Source organism: Lycorma delicatula, chromosome 9 (assembly GCF_047948215.1).
Source record: "Lycorma delicatula isolate Av1 chromosome 9, ASM4794821v1, whole genome shotgun sequence".
Classification (NCBI taxonomy): domain Eukaryota; kingdom Metazoa; phylum Arthropoda; class Insecta; order Hemiptera; family Fulgoridae; genus Lycorma; species Lycorma delicatula.
This window is the reverse complement of record NC_134463.1, coordinates 130,106,870-130,123,644: the sequence shown is the minus strand read 5'-3', so window position 1 is coordinate 130,123,644 and position 16,775 is coordinate 130,106,870. Positions and strand designations below refer to the sequence as shown.

The following is a 16,775-nucleotide window of genomic DNA, read 5'->3' as shown; positions in this document are numbered from 1 at the left end:
GAATTAACAGAAATCGTCTGGGTTGTATCATATTTAAAGACCGCGACTGGGTATCAATTGGAATTGGTTAAACTGAGAGGTGCGTATGACGTTTAGAAATTAGGAATTTTATGATAATTTCTCAAAACATCATATTCTTCGATATAGAACAAAATTCTTCGATAAACAAATTCTTCGATATAGAACGTGACAACATCGTCACAATTAGATTAATTATTGTAGGTTTTCAAACCGATAGGATAGGTAACGCTACTAAAGACGCGTCAGAATTTGATTCCTGTAACTTGAAAAATATTAAAGTAAATAATATTGTAATGATAATTAAAGTAATGATAAATTCAACTCGATATCCGTATGAAAGTTTACAGGGGACTCGTATAATTTATATAATGTAGATTCACCGTACACATTTTCAAATTATAAAAACAATTATCCTTTATATGCGATTGATTGTTCGTGACAAGATGAATGTGTAAAAATAGGTGTTATTGATTTGAAAATTAAGGTTGAAACCGAAGTGAATTTGAAGCATAATACAATGGCGTATTTTTTTATTGATAAATGACAATATAGTTGTTTACTCACCATTAACTGGCAATGTAATAAAGCAAGTCGTAGGTCAAACGTAATAATATTATCTTATTTAATTCGTATAATGACCTACATACAGATAACTCCGCTGTCAGATAATTTTTATTTATTTATATTAACGTTGAAAATATTTTTAATTTTTTTTCTCAAAATATATATATATTTTTTCCTGTGATGTATATTCAGAATGCTCACCGTCAAATTCTTTGTTTGTTATTTTGTGCATTAATGTAAACTAAAAAAACCGTGATTATATTATCAGTACTCCTTATTTAATGTGTACTGCGACAAAGACGTCCAGGTTCATCGGTCAAAATACAATTAATACTTAATAATAGACTTTTTAATATGCATTAATGCTTACATAAATAACATTAAATAACCGCAAATGAAAATAGGGTTGAACCTGGACAACGGTTTGCTTGGCATTTCTCCCGCCACCACCCCATTCGGTCGCCCTAAAGCATAAGACCGAATGTCTGTACCTCAAACGGCTACTGAGCCTCCAAACAGTTTAGCGACCAGTATATTTAACTCCTAGAGCTTAGCTAACAGCGTGAGCGGACTAAGCGCGGTTAACCCATCGGGTTGGTCTAGTGGTTAACGCGTCTTCCCAAATCAGCTGATTTGGAAAGTCGAGAGTTACAGCGTTCAAGATCTAGTAAAGCCAGTTATTTTTACACGGATTTAAATACTAGATCGTGGATACCGGTGTTCTTTGGTAGTTGGGTTTCAATTAAGCACACATCTCAGGTATGGTCGAACTGAGAATGTACAAGACTACACTTCATTTACACTCATACATATCATCCTCATTCATCCTCTGAAGAATTATCTAAACGGTAGTTACCGGTGGCTAAACAGGAAAAGAAAGAAGGACTAAGCGCGGTGGCATGCACTACCGGCTTACGTGTTCCAACCGCTCACTTGTCATATACAGAGTGATTCAAAGAAACGGGAAATTTTGAAAGTTGTGTTGGTAGCCGTGGGGGATTGGTACCACTTGATAAGTGACGCCAGCCTCTCTAACCTAACCTGCCATTTAGTTGTCATGGATCCTTGGAGTGGTGTGCAACGCGCATTTGCTATCAAAGCGTTTTACAAAAACAATGACAGTGTGGAGGGAGCCTGTAAAGAATTTCGCCGTCATTTTAATCTGGGACGGCACGACCGTGTTCCATCAGCACGTGCAATTAAAACACGGATATCTAATTTTGAGGAAACCGGTTCGGCAATGAAAAAGAAGCCTCCAGGCCGTGAGCGAACCGTCCGTACACCACAGAATGTTCAAGCTTTACAAGATGCTGTCACACGAAGCCCACATCGGTCAATCCGTCGTCTCTCAGCATCTTTACAATTGCGTAGTTCAAGTGTTTGAAAAATGTTAGTGAAGGACTTGCAATACCATCCGTACAAGTTGCAGATCGTCTAGGAACTGAAACCGAACGATGCAGTTGTGCGAGCACAATTCTGTAATGTAATGCTTCAGAAGATAAATGATAACGAAGAGTTTGTTCACGAACTGTGGATGTCAGACGAAGCGCATTTCCACCTCAGTGGATTTATTAACGAGCAAAATTTCAGATACCGGGCACAAGAAAATCCTACGCAGCTACACCAGCGTCCGTTGCACAGCCAGAAAGTGACCGTGTGGTGTGCTATGTCATCTTACGGTGTTATAGGCCCTTATTTTTTTGAGGATGTCAACGGTCTTGCGATTACAGTGACGTCGGCTCGTTACGTAGCCGTGCTTGAAACCTTTATTGTGGAACAACAAAAGAGATTTCCACCGATTCTTAACACAGCCTGGTTTCAACAAGACGGAGCAATGTCACATACTACACGAATATCGATTGCAGCTGTACGCCGATTGTTTGGACAACGTGTCATTTCACGAAATGGTGACATTAGATAGCCTTCCAGATCGCCTGATCTCTCAGTTTACGATTACTTTTTGTGGGGTCACCTTAAAAGCAAAGTGTTCCACAGTAGACCTGCTACAACGGAAGAACTGAAGGCAAAGATCCGAGAAGCAATTGCGGAAATTCCAGTCGAGATGTTACGTCAAACCATGAATAATTTAACGAAGAGACTTCGTGTGTTTACGTAGAAGAGGAGGTCACCTGCAAGATGTCATCTTTAAAAAAATAAACTAAAATGTACGTATCCTAAAATGGCAACATTTGTACAATTACATGAAATAAAATTCATTTTCTAAAAAAAAATTTTCATTAACGTTATTTAATTTTTAAAATTTCCCGTTTCTTTGAATCACCTGTATTTACTACAATGGGTAGGCGCACCCCGTCAACTACTAAAAATTAATATGACAACCATAAATTAAACTTTACTTCGTCTAGACAGCAATTCGTTGAATGCCAGCAAGTACCTGTTCACCGTATTAAAGCGCTTGGAGCCTTATTTGGCTGGTGGTCAGCCATATATCTTTAGGTAGGCTTCCGACAGCAGTGCGGTAGGAGTCTTTCCCTTAAGTAAACTACTGATGTCGGTTGAACATAGCAACCGCATCAAGGATCTCCCATACGGTCCGACAATGCGGCTCTCGTCACATTGACTTACTTGCCTCTTGTGAGTGGCCAATTTTCCCCTTGAACTCTAAGTTCCAGGGTGGCCCGGTCTCTGGCCCCCCAAGAGCAGGAAAGTCAAACATCAGGTGTTCATTTGACTGCACCTTCTCGTAGACGAAAAGCTCATCAGCGGCTAGGCGGAACCGAAACAGATATCGGTTCAAATTAACACGGTTGGTGAGCACCCGGGCACCCGTCGCCCTTAAAAACAAACTCGAGGCATACCATCCCCCCAGATCCCGTATAAACTTGTACAGGGATCTTTCCTTAGTTGTGTTGTACCATTCTAACTGCCATGCTTCCATCGCGACGCTCTGCAGACTCTTCTGCAGGTAGGAAATAGGTCAATGAACGAAATTTAGATCTGGTGCACTGTGATCACCGTTCCGTTCCGGTACTGGCCCGGCCCTAAACCGCATCCCAAATACTTCGGCCTTCCGGCCTCTTCGAAATCTTCTCATGGCTGCCCGAACTTTCACCACTAAATCGACTGGGAGAGCCTTCCCCAATACGGTGGTAGCCTCGTAGGAGGTTGTTTTAAAAGCACCAGTGCGTACAATTAAGGCTCTGCGCTGGGCACTCCTTAAATTTTGAACAAGTGCTCCATTCATATCCAACCTATGCGCCCAAACGGACGCCGCATATGATGTCTTGCTTTCAAAGACACCTCGGTACACCGTGTACATTTGACGGCCAGACAACCCGTAGTCCTTTCGGGCATAATATACGAACCTGGCCGTAATATACTACTGAGAATAGAGATGTAATTCGGTTTACGATTTTATTTTTATCCTAACGATCGTTTAAGGCGACCGATAGCGAGTCGCACAAGGCAGCTACGAAAGTGACGATTGCCCGTAATCAATAATAGTAAAATTCAATGCAAGGTTGATATTTCCCCATCGTCAGCTTTATCTGAACCGATTACATTATTGCTCGTTAGCGTAACGATCCCGGTGAAACGCGAGTAACGTTTTAACCTACGGGTAACGACTCTATTCTATTTACATCAGGGAATCGGCCGTTCAGTAAACATCGTTACTTTCGGAGATAACCTTCCCGATTTCTTTTGTTCATCGGGCGCTTTACGTAGTTAACCCCGGGACAAATATTGCAAGACGAGAATTTAACTCCTTTCGATCGTGAAAATTTGTGTTATAATCTCTAATCAAATCAGACGTTCTAAAAATTTATCTCGTGTATTTTTGTAAAATAGATTTGGCGTATGATTTTTGGTTTTTAAATGGCAATATTTTTGTTAAAAATGCAAACGAACTACGATCAAAACAGGTATGTAAATTACGTGTGTGATCTGAGAATTACAAAAAAATTTCAAATCGTATGCGAATTATATTATAGAAAATTACAGTAACATCGTTTAGATTTATTCTCCGCTTGATTTCTTTAGCGACCTAACTCGCCCGTAATAATTGTTCATTACCAATAAAATTGCGGCGGTTAATGTACGGTTCAAATATATCTTTAAATTGAGAAATACTAACCGCTAACCGGAATAACTAATCGACCGGCCGACCTAACGACTTAATCTTTAAGGTTCAGCGCTCGATTATTATAATGTTGCGATTAAAATATAAAATCCAATTAAAGGTGAAATTATAAAAGCAGAACCGCGTTAAACCGTTTAAGCGAAGCGACGGGGAAGATTCCGCATTTGAAACGTTAAATTCTGATAATATGAGGTAAAGGGCTATTAGAAATGAGATTTTTAACGGTAGGACCGATGCGATTCGGATAAAAGTGAGAAAAAGGATGAAAGAGAATACGGAATGGAAATTCGATTGTAGCGCATACAGAATATAAACATTTTTTTATCCGCATTGGGTTACTGGAACGCACTATGATGTGATATTTTTAAAAAATGGAGAAAACCAGTGTTTCAACGACAAAAAAATGACACGTATTTTTAAAATATCTATAAACGGAAATTTACCGAACTCCGTAGAATTAATTTATTTTAAGGTGTCGTAGTTATTTTACTTTTTTAAAACGGTAGAATGCGACGGACTACAATAACCGTATAAATTAACGTTTCGTTTGTAAGAACGAAGATCTAAAGAACAGACAGAGTAAAGTTAAAATTATACGTAAAATGAGATGTAATACGACGAAATAAATACGAACACATACAGAGTGACACTTTTTGTCACGCGGTACACATCCGACCAATAGAGAGTTCATCTCGTGCTTTAACCGGAACGTCTGAAGCAACGAAAGGGACAGGTGCTTCGATCCTCTGTCTCAAATCGGGTAGATCTATAGGTAACAGAGGCGCATACACAAGATTCTTTATAAAATCTAAAAAAAAATCACACGGGGTTAGATCGGGCGACCTTAGAGACCACTGCAAATGAGCTCCGTCATCGGGTCCGTGGCGACCGATTTGGCGGTCGGATAAAACGTCGTTCAACCGATCTAGTACAGAATTACCCCGTGAGGAGGCGCACCGTATATCGTCAAATTAAAATTCTTCGGTCCATCTTGCGGTTAGAAAAGAGCCTCGTACGCAGCATAAACAAATAAGCTACTCTTGTGACGCTCGTTTCGAAAAAGAAGGGTCTGTAAACTGTTTGTCGGGATGTCGTACAGGCATTTCATTTTGGGGAATCCTTTCCACATCGTAAGAGATAATGAGGATTTTCTGATCGCAAGATACCGGCGTTATGCGCGTTAACTTTTCCATTAAGATGAGACCAGGGCTCGTCACGATACGATCGAGAAAGTCGTGATCTTCGTACTGCAACCTTTCGATCGCGAAGTCGGTCGGCTGCAAAGGTAACAGCTGTAAACGGTACGGACGCGTTGAAAGCGTTTCCTTGAAACATTTCCCGCTGTCATGACCGGCATCGCTAGTTCGCGGTCGGCCCTCCTAATGAATTTGATAGGGTTTCGCAGGAAAGACTCCCTGAAAGGTTCTCGGCATTTTCTTTACGGTCGTCCCGTACTCTTACCTTTACGCAGACATCCGGTCGTTTCAAACCGATTTTGCCATCGACGAATGTTACTGTCGCTCGGAGGATCGCGATTAAATTTTCTAAGGAATGCACCTCGAACTGTAATTACAAATTCACATTTAAGAAACTGAAAAACACAGAAAGCTTTCCGACCAAAATTAGCAATCCGGTAGTGGCCGCTGTCGATCGGAAAGATTGAAAATCGATCTACGGCCATGCGCGCGACTAAAACTGTCATTTTTTATCTTTGATTATAGCCTTAAATCAACACTGTACACTTCTTGCAAGAGTTATAACATATTACACCCCCTGCAATTTTTTTTGTACGCCCGGTGTCTATAGTAGCTTAAACCGCTATTGTTATTTGATAACTCCGAAATCTACTTATCGCAATCTATTAGTCGGAATGGAACCAAACTTTGCCTTAATTTACTATCGGTCGGCTAACAAACTGTTAATTATAGCGTTATTATTTTTATGTCGTAGTGTTATTACGTAAAACGTTTGTAAAATAATTTTTTTCCCTCGCATAGAAACCGCTAATAATGCTTTTAGATGAATTTTTATTCGTCGGTGTGAATTAAAAAAAACAAACTTCATTTGCAAGTAAAAATACGGGAAAAAATATCGCGCTACATTTTTAACGTGTTAAAAAAAAATTTATTAAGACTGCATATAATTAAATCCTTACGGTAATACGTCATCAGATGTGTTTTTTCTAATTACACGGCTGCGTAGAATCTAAAAAATGTAATATAAGAAAACCGTACACTTACTGTTACTATTTTTTACTGTAATGTGTTTGTTTATTTACATTCTTACCGTACACCTGCAAAACACCTATTTATAACGACATTCACTCGTTCACGGTCTATTTTATCTCTCTTAAACAGTTTATTGTCGTATATGTGTTCTTATTGTCTCGTTCTACTCGAGCTGTATTTTTCTTCCCCTGCTTTCTCCCATCTCATTATTGTAACTACAGAACGCTTTTTACATGTTCGTTATGATAATTTTTTTACTTTAAAAGTGAAACGCGTTAAGACAGCCGTATTTTGAAAAGAATAATTTAAAAAATTCTTTGTAACCGACTTAATCGTTTAAAATCATACAGTTCCACCCTTATGTAAGAGCGTATTTTTCTACCGACTAGAGGTGTGTGTATAATATTTCCGTCGTTTCATTTACGAATGGGATATATTAATTCGTCGCTTTACATTTTCTCCCGGTCTTTCTTACGGCGATTAAGCGTGCAAAAGATCTGAGACGCAAGAGGGACTAACCGATAGTTGCTTTTTCTGATAATCCAGTTTGAAGATGAATTTCAATCCGGAGATTGAAGATGTTACTTGTAGGGCTAAATATCGACCCGATTTTGGCGAGCTTGGCCCGATGTTAGTAAATAAGACGACAGGAAACCGATCCGTTCCTCACTTTCTCCAGTAAGCCTGACATTTGACGCTTATAATTCTTAAGAACAGTCGTGTCATTTTTGGGAGCGACTTGTGTTACACGTCACGTCTGACTTACATACTTGTGTTTGTACATGTATTCGTTTTCGTTGTTTAGAACTTAAATAATACATTATTTTTTGTAGTTTTAAAAATTTTACGTTCAGTGTAGATTGTTATTTTTTTTTAAATTTGTACGTAAGTGTACATTACAGGGCGGGCATGTCGTTTCGCAAGCTTCGATAAATTAATCTGTTTACGGTTATTTTTAAATGGCAATATTTTTCTGGCTATCCAGTGCTTTATACGGTAAACCTTTTTAGAACGATAGGCAAGGGGATAAGAAGCTGTACAAATCATTTTTTTCTACGGCTGTATTATGTTTGGATTACCGGGCTGGAACCTGTATCGTAATGAGAGTCATTATGAAATAGATTTTCATTACGATACGGTGCTCGACCGATGAAAAGCCTACTCTTTTCAACTGCCGACCGATCAGAAGCGGGTATCGTTTAACGTATCGGCTGATTTGTTTACTTTGATTTTAATCCGATTTAGTAATTAGCAAGCAGAGGTTAATTTGAAAGTATACCGTTAGGCAATTTAAATTTCTAGATTATACCGTTTACCCTTTGGTTAATTATGTCGGAATTTGAAGAAGAAATGTTTCGTAACCCCGATCGATATTAAAGAACAGGCAGAACTTATGATTAATAACTTATTGCCGTAAAAAAATGTATCGCTTAATTTATTTTTTGAAAAATTAAAAAAAGAAAAAACATATTCGACGTATTGTATCGTCTATTTAAATCGATATCCCAATATTTTTTCAACCGTAGAAAAATTACGGTATGCAACTCTCTATAACGGCCATTACTGCACTCTTGCGAAGTTTACGATTCGTGTCGTAACTTACTTCGCACTCGTGCATTAACGGCTATCATTATAGGCTCGTTGCATAATGTAGTATTAAACTGTCGGGACATAAGGGTTTTACCTTTATTTAGAACTATTTAAAATATCAGCAATTATAATTGAAAAGGGATTAGGACGTCTGACTTCACCCGACATAGTGCTTAAGCCTCTACGCATATTGTGAGGCCACGGAACAGGAAACGGGAGTCTCCTGATCCGTTTGTAGGAGACTGCCCTCTCATATCGGATGCATCAGTTCGACAGGACCTAGCGAAGTCAGATTTACATCTGTAGGACCAGAAATGTGGAAGAAGAGATCAAAAGAGTCGAATAACGATAAAGAATGGCCGAACGTACAAAGGTATTACAATCGAAACGACCACCCTCGGAGAATATAAATGTAGGAATAGGTATACGTAAATCACCTTAGCTTATGTATTTTTTAAAGGGTGATAATTTAAACTCGTGTAATAAATTTCATTTAACTTCCTGAATGTGTTTTGGATAGTCGAATTTTTTTCGAAAAAATACCTGCAGAAAGGACCGGTCGGAAAACGAAGCGTTCTTGTACATGCGTGCGGTTTATAAAAATAAACAATAAGAATATTAATAATTACATCTCAGTGTATTATTGTATATACGAGTATGCGTATAAAATTAACGTGAAAGCCGATATTCTGGCAGAAAAATTTGTAGAAAGAGCTTTTATTTTTTATAAAAAGTTTAATTTTACGTCGCGTATAAAATACATATATCGTCTTACGAAAAGAGTGTCTTTTGCAAACATTCTTTAAAGATAGTTATTTCTAGGATTTCCCTTTTTGTCGTACAACGTAAAACAACTTTATTCACAAACGTACGAGTATCGGACCCTTACGATTAGCTTTTCAATTCCTTGAATTCGGAAGTAGTTTTATACGACGGCGTTCTTTAAAAAATTCAACCTTTCATATATGTACAGTAGAGACGTAACAAAACCGAAACTTCTAGATCGGGTTCGATACAGAACATCGATATCTGGAAACGTCTGATGAAACACTTCCTTCACCTCTTTTGCGTATTCGCTACCGCAACGAAACATATTTTCGACCGAAAAAATGCGAGCTCTAAGCGTTAAAACCGTTGCCGCAAACCGGAAAAAAAGAGTAAACAAAAGCTAGAACGGTTATGAAAATAAAACGTATTATCGACATCAAAACACGGAAATCAGTTACGAACAAAATCGACTGTTAGATTTACGTTCATACATATCATTCTCTGAGGTAATAATACCTTACTGTGGTTCTGGAGGCTAAACAGAAAAAGAAAGAAGTTCTTATCTATAAAACGATTTAGATTTTTATTTAGAATCGGTAGTCCAGGCTGCCTCGGTACAAGAATATCTGCTTATGCTTTGTCTCTTTAGTTTAACAACAGAGGTGTACATCGTTAATCGATAATAGATTACAGTTTAAATAATAATTGTTTTCTGTTATATGTGTTTCGTGTTAAGTTACAGAAGTTTTTTTTTGAAAAAAATGAAACTTATATTCATCATCGATGCTTAATAAAAATACTTGAAAGTGTATTTTTGATTATTATAGTGCATCTTAAGAACACGTTCAGATATTTTAATGAAATTAAAGTGTACATGTACCTAAGAAAATCTTTTTATAAATAAATACTCTTTTATAAATAAGTACTAAGTTAGAAACATTACTTTTGAAAATTCCAAGCAGGCGGCCGCTTCGTAAATATCAATTTTTTATCCGGTTAAAAAAATAACCAGGTATAATTTTTATTGATAATTATTACGTTTAATATAAATTTAAAAAAAAACACAATTAATGTTCATCGACTCGGGTCTGTTATTAATGTAAGTAGTTGTTTCCAGTTAGAATAAAATTTCAATGAAATAATTTCCACTAGTATTTCAAATAACCTATAATGTTATCAGTAAAGTGCGTAATACGCAGAAAAATAATCTGATGGTCGTTAAAGAATCTGACTCGGACGTTTTTTTTAAATAAAAATTCATAAAAGTTTTAGCAAAGGATTTCAGATAAGCTGCTCTATACTGCCGGTCCCCAGCGGTGAAAGATGCGAAGGTTCGCTCGTAGTATTCGAAGACCTTGTCGCTCTGATGGATTACAGTATGTCCGACTACGTGAAAAAAGCGACAGAAGATCCAATTAAACCCTCATTTTTCCTATAAAACCGCTTATTATTAAGTACGGCTACACCATGTTTCTCCTGTCTTCCCTTACGGTTATGACGCTTAACCGTCGATGTTCGCAGTTAATATTACGAAACAAAATTAAACGGTTGACATTTTGAAGAAATATTTAGTTTCCTAGTGACAGGTTAAAAAAAAGAAGACTAAAATATATTGGTATTTTGGTATATCAGCACCGTAACAAATAATACCACCTGTAGACGACTACTATATATATATATATAACATAGTAAATAATCGCATACGTTGATCCAGAGCGGTTTGGATTTATATGAAATTTTGATGAATTATTATGTAATATATATATATCTATATATATATATATATATAACGTTTGATATCAATTTTAAGAAGAAAGGGTAAATGGAAGAGGAACAAGTACGGAACAGTATCGGTATGAGGAGGGTTAGGCGGCAGGTGGTTGAAGTCGAATAGAGTGTTAATACTGCCGCCGGGGTAGGATATTAAACGGGAAAGGGACTAGAGAAGGTAGGGGTCGGAATTCGTGTTGTGTGGGTGAAACATGCGCCGATTACTGACATGCGCTGCGCACCCGACACGGTCGTATGGATGATTTTGAAGGTCGGCCGAAGCCGAAGAGTGTTCGTTAGACGGTAGTAGAGGGTGTCGGTAGTCGTGTGTACGCTGACGTTCGATCGAATGCGTTTGTATTGCAATTTATTTAATGTATGTCATGTGTATTGCGCCCGTTACCGCACGCCGATAAAACTTCATTTATATGTTTTTGTTTACCGAGTAAATTAAAAATTCAGTCGATATTGCTGTCGTTACTATTTTATATTTAGGTTAGGCGTCGGAAACCGGTTATCAATAATACGTTAAACCGGTTGATTACTGACAGCTCGGTCGGTCGGTTGTACGTCGGCAGCATGACCGGAACCGTACTGATTATTAACAGCGCTTCTTTTTTGTTATTAATATTATTTTTAATCGTATTAGGATGTACGACTGGTAGCGTCGCATCTGCCGCTGGTAAGTTTGAACGATAATAATAGTTATTTATTTCAAATAAGAATAATTATGATTCTTATTTATTTCTTTGTTATTAGTAATTTTATCTTGGTTATTAAAGGAATGCGAGGAGAAGCGATTAACGTTCTTCTGCCGACAGGTGTTTCGTGCGGTCTCGGGTGACTGGCTGGCGCATCCGTGTATGCGTGTTTAATGATTGCCGGAACCTTTCCCGGTTAGAAACCTCCACGTCTCCTGAAAGACAGGCTCCAAAGATTTGAAAAAGGTCTCGCTCGAGGGTCTCACGTTTTTAGAATTGTAAGTTTAACACTCTTCGGACTCAAATCGAAAAAAAAAAATTGGGGGATGGTGGCGTACCGTAGTACAGAGTCGTTCCGAAAATATGACCCTCTTAAGCTCCTACCGCTCGACCGGATCAAGGAATCCGAAAGGGGCGAACTAATTATATGGATCGGAGTGTATTCCCGGGTGGAGTTTTTGGATGTATTTATGGTTATTACCGGTATCCGTTTTGGCCTTTTAAAACGACTTCGATGAGCTTAAGGCAAACGTACGGAGAGGGCGCTCCTTCCTCGGTGAGCGCATCGGTTTCTCTTTCGCTTCCTGATTTCTACGCTTTCCAATCCCGGCCCCGAACAATTTGGTCGAGAGAGAAGCTATCCTGTACCGATTCGGAATCCGACGTGTAAAAGGCGAGGGAGTTGTAAGCGTAGAAAAATACGCCTCTGTGATCTCGCTGTACATTTAACGTATTTTAAAATGTCATAGGTTTCGCCTTTAATGTACTTACTGAGATTTAAGAAAAAGAAAGTCCTGGATGTACGACCGCATTCTACGGTGCACGCCGACCGGTGATTTCATCTATTTCTGGCCTCTCGTGGTTCTTTTTTATCAACCGGTACGCTATCCTCAAGTAAAATGACCGACACGATAGGCTAATTTCAAAATTTGGTGGTCGAGTCTAATTTTCATTAAGAGTCGGATTTTTCTCATATTGTTTGATTCGTCTGATTTTTATCGTTAAAATACCTCTGTAAATGTCTCTGAGGCGTGATAGAAAGTACTCTATTAAAATATCTATTTACAACCGAACCGATTATAAATTTAGTTCCGCTATTGTAATGTTAAAGTAAATATATTTCGATAAAGAACGACTATTAATCTTTGTTAAAACTTAGAAAAAGTTGTGGGAATAATCTTCTAAAATAAAAATAAAAAAATAAAAAATAAAATGCTAATCTTATACCTTTACTTTTCTGTGTTTTATTAATTTATGACGTTAGTAAAAGGAAATCAAAAACAATTTTTCATTTCTGGTCGTTAGAAGCTTTGCAGAAAAGAGATGAAATAATTCTTCGGCTAAATTAAAAATAAGTATACTGTAATAAAAGATTCTTTTGTCGGTTTTGGAATACCATACGTTTTGGAAAATAATCGATCGATTCGGTTTTGGAATGTATCGCATACAATTCAAACAAAGGACGACTATATTTATGCTTGTGTATTAATAAAAGTAAATTTATTTCATTTCGGTATGTAAAGGATTTTTAACAAAATCTGGTGTGGACACCAAATAACTTCCTTGTACGCCTATTAAATTATATATACACATGTTTTTAAAATGAAAAGTACATAAAATTTTTTTTATTTCATTAATAACTTCTAATATTTTTCATATTCTTTTTTCATTATTATTGAATTTTTTGTTTAAAATTAAAAAGAAATAATAGAGAGAGGTTAACAGTTATTAATAAATCAATGCATTTAAATTAAAAAAAAAGAAATTAAGAAAAAGGAGATGAACTCTGATTCGAATCGTGTGCCTTCCCTTTAAGATTCAAATATTTCATTAATTAAAATTTTATACGGCTATAATTCTGGAACCGATGAAAATAAGTACCGCTTATGATATATCGTTGAAAAGCTTTCGATGAGGGGTTATTCCTGCAGTTAAGAAAAAGTCCAAAATCCAATTTTTTTTGGATTTTTTACTTTTTTGGAGACTTTTGGTTCAATCGATTGCAATCAAAAGAGAAGTTGCACAACGACATGTTATAACAGTCCTAAATCAAAAATTTCAACATTCTACGGCTAATCGTTTTTGAGTTGTGCGAGATACGTACGTACAGACGTCACGCCGAAACTAGTCAAAATGGATTCAGAGTTGGTCAAAATGGATATTTCCGTTGAAATATGAAAACCGAAACTTTTCGCGATTACAATACTAACTTGAACAAAAATTACACGGTTTTGTGTTCCAAAATTTGTAAAGTACAAAACAGAAAATGAAGATATCTGTTTCGATAATAAAACGACTTTTTCAATGTTTATAGGTACTAGTTCTATACGAATCGGTATTATTTTATTTCTATAAAAATGTTGATAGAGATTTCAAGGAAAAGTATTTATCTATATATATATAAAACATGCAATTACGCAAATATTTTTTTTATTCGTCGAATAATATTTCTAGAGTTCTGATTTACTGAATAAACATTTCTTTAATGATGTTTTTTTTAAACATATTATTTTTACACTCTTTTTAACTATTTGGAAGTTTGTTTTATCTAAGCTTCATATGAGATAAAATCATCTGAGGTAATTTTAAATTGTTGCTTTTTGATGGGAACAAGAACGTACGTAATTGTGGATAATATTCTGGTAGAGATTATGATTTAAAATTTAAAAAAAAATGTTTACACGTCCTTTACTTTGTTTGAATTTTATTTAATTTTGCAATTCTTTCGTTAGTCTGGGGCGAGACACCGTTCGGTTACCGTTCTTAAACCTTCATCGGTCTAATTTTAATCTGTTTTTATATACAGGCCATCGCTTGCTTCCTGATTGACTTCTGATTGACTTTTGATAGAAGGAACAAGTTCTCGATTCGATCCGTACGTTCAAGCCTTGAGTTTTGTCGGACCGGTTCCACGACTAAAAATATTTTTAAGTATTACTTTCTCTGCCGGTAAGTTTTCCCCGTGTAATTTAAGCGCACAATTTTTTTTAAGCAGAAATGAATTCTAATCGACTATAAAGAATAATAACAAAACAAAAGTAATGAAATGTAGTAGAAATAACAAAGATGGACCACTGAATGTGAAAATAGGAGGAGAAAAGATTAGGAGGTAGAAGAATTTTGTTATTTGGGAAGTACAATTACTAAAGATGGACGAAGCAGGAGCGATATAAAATGCCGAATAGCACAAGCTAATCGAGCCTTCGGTAAGAAATATAATTTGTTTACATCAAAAATTAATTTAAATGTTAGGAAAGATTTTTTAAAGTTTATATGTTTGGAGTGTCGCTTTATATGGAAGTGAAACTTGGACGATCGGAGTATCTGAGAAGAAAAGATTAGAAGCTTTTGAAATGCGGTGCTATAGGAGAATGTTAAAAATCAGACGGGTGGATAAAGTGACAAATGAAGAGGTATTGCGGCAAATAGATGAAGAAAGAAGCATTTGGAAAAATATAGTTAAAAGAAGAGACAGACTTATAGGCCACATACTAAGGCATCCTGGAATAGTCGTTTTAATATTGGAAGGACAGGTAGAAGGAAAAAATTGTGTAGGCAGGCCACGTTTGGAATATGTCAAATAAATTGTTAGGGATGTAGGATGTAGAGGGTATACTGAAATGAAACGACTAGCACTAGATAGCCAAACCAGTTGGAGAGCTGCATCAAACCAGTTAAATGACTGAAGACAAAAAAAAAAATTATATTGCAGTTTTGAAATCAACATATCTTAATTAGGTTCAGAAAATAATGTCAGTAACATGACGTCCTCCTTGTCGGATGCAAATTCGGAGCTTCTCCTCATAGCTCTGCACGTCTTTCTCCAGCATTTCATTCAACACAGCTTCAATTTCTTGACAAATGGATATCTCTTCAGGTCTTCGATTGTGTGTGGGTTGTTCATGTATACTCTTGATTTCAGATAGCCTCACAAAAAGAAGTCACAAATTGATATATCGGGAGAGCATGAGACTGTAGACAAAAAAATAAAATAAAATAAAGAATATTTGAAAACATTTATTATTTTTTTTATCGTTCGGTAACATCGGATTATTATAATGTTAATACGCAACCCGATGACATACGGATATTAAAATTATTCTTATGCGGAACTTCAAGAAAATGATAAAATTTTGGGTTTTCGGATTCCAGAAAAGCTCGTTTTATATATACTCGGTTTTTATGGATTCCTTTTTTACTTTTATCAAGTTTTCGCCTTTACTTTTCTCGTGAGTTAGTTTTTTTTTCATATCGGCGTGATTTTTTTGCTGACTTATCATTTCAAATAATAAAGCTAAATGAATATGAAATAAAATAAAAGTTTTTATAAAAAAAGTTGTTTCGGTTCTTCTTTAAATCTTGATTTTTTAGAAAGCGGAGCAAAGTTAAGAGTAATCTGCCGGTAATTGTTTTTTAATCTAGTACCTTTTTTTAGACTGAGAGTGTAACCTCTTTTAGATTATAGTACAGACGTTTTTAGTCGGTCGTTATAATCTTTTTGCAAGTTATTTATTTATTTTTGCTTATTTTCAGATTATTTCATTTGTTAATTTATTGGGTAATGAATTTTCATCCCCGTTATATCGTGTGCCCTAAGTGAAACTGCATAGATATTTGAAAACATTCATATTTAAATATTAATTATAGAAACTGGAAGAATGCTTCCTACTTACTATACGTTTTTATGTATATGAGATGCTTAGTACGGCCGCCGTTTACCTCCAGATATGCTTGAAATGCAGAAAATGTTTGAAAATACACTCTGAAGCGACAAAGGAGTGATCGCATTTACAAACTAAGTTTTGTTATCTTTCAGTTAATCTTGTAAGCAAATCCTTTCGTCAATAAATAAAAATGCATAGGTGTATGATCTGAGAATCTCGGTGGCCAGATGCGCTTTGAAATAAGCTTTCCTCAAAAATACGCTTTCCCTGGCTGTTGACACGGTTCGATAAATGAAACCACGTTTCATCTGAAAAAAATGTTGCATCGAGAACGTCTTCTTTTTCAAATATAAAAGTCAGCAATCGC

General features: G+C 36.3%; 1 protein-coding gene across 1 annotated transcript in view; it reads left to right on the top strand.

Annotated features, from left to right (window-relative positions):
* Positions 1-11,530: 11,530 nt before the first annotated feature.
* The window catches only part of LOC142330013 (uncharacterized), a 274,476-nt gene continuing 269,231 nt past the window's right edge, over positions 11,531-16,775 (top strand). The window contains exon 1 of the mRNA XM_075375018.1: positions 11,531-11,725. Coding sequence (XP_075231133.1) covers positions 11,623-11,725 — 103 coding nt within the window. The 5' untranslated portion in view covers positions 11,531-11,622. The remainder of the gene's footprint in view (positions 11,726-16,775) is intronic.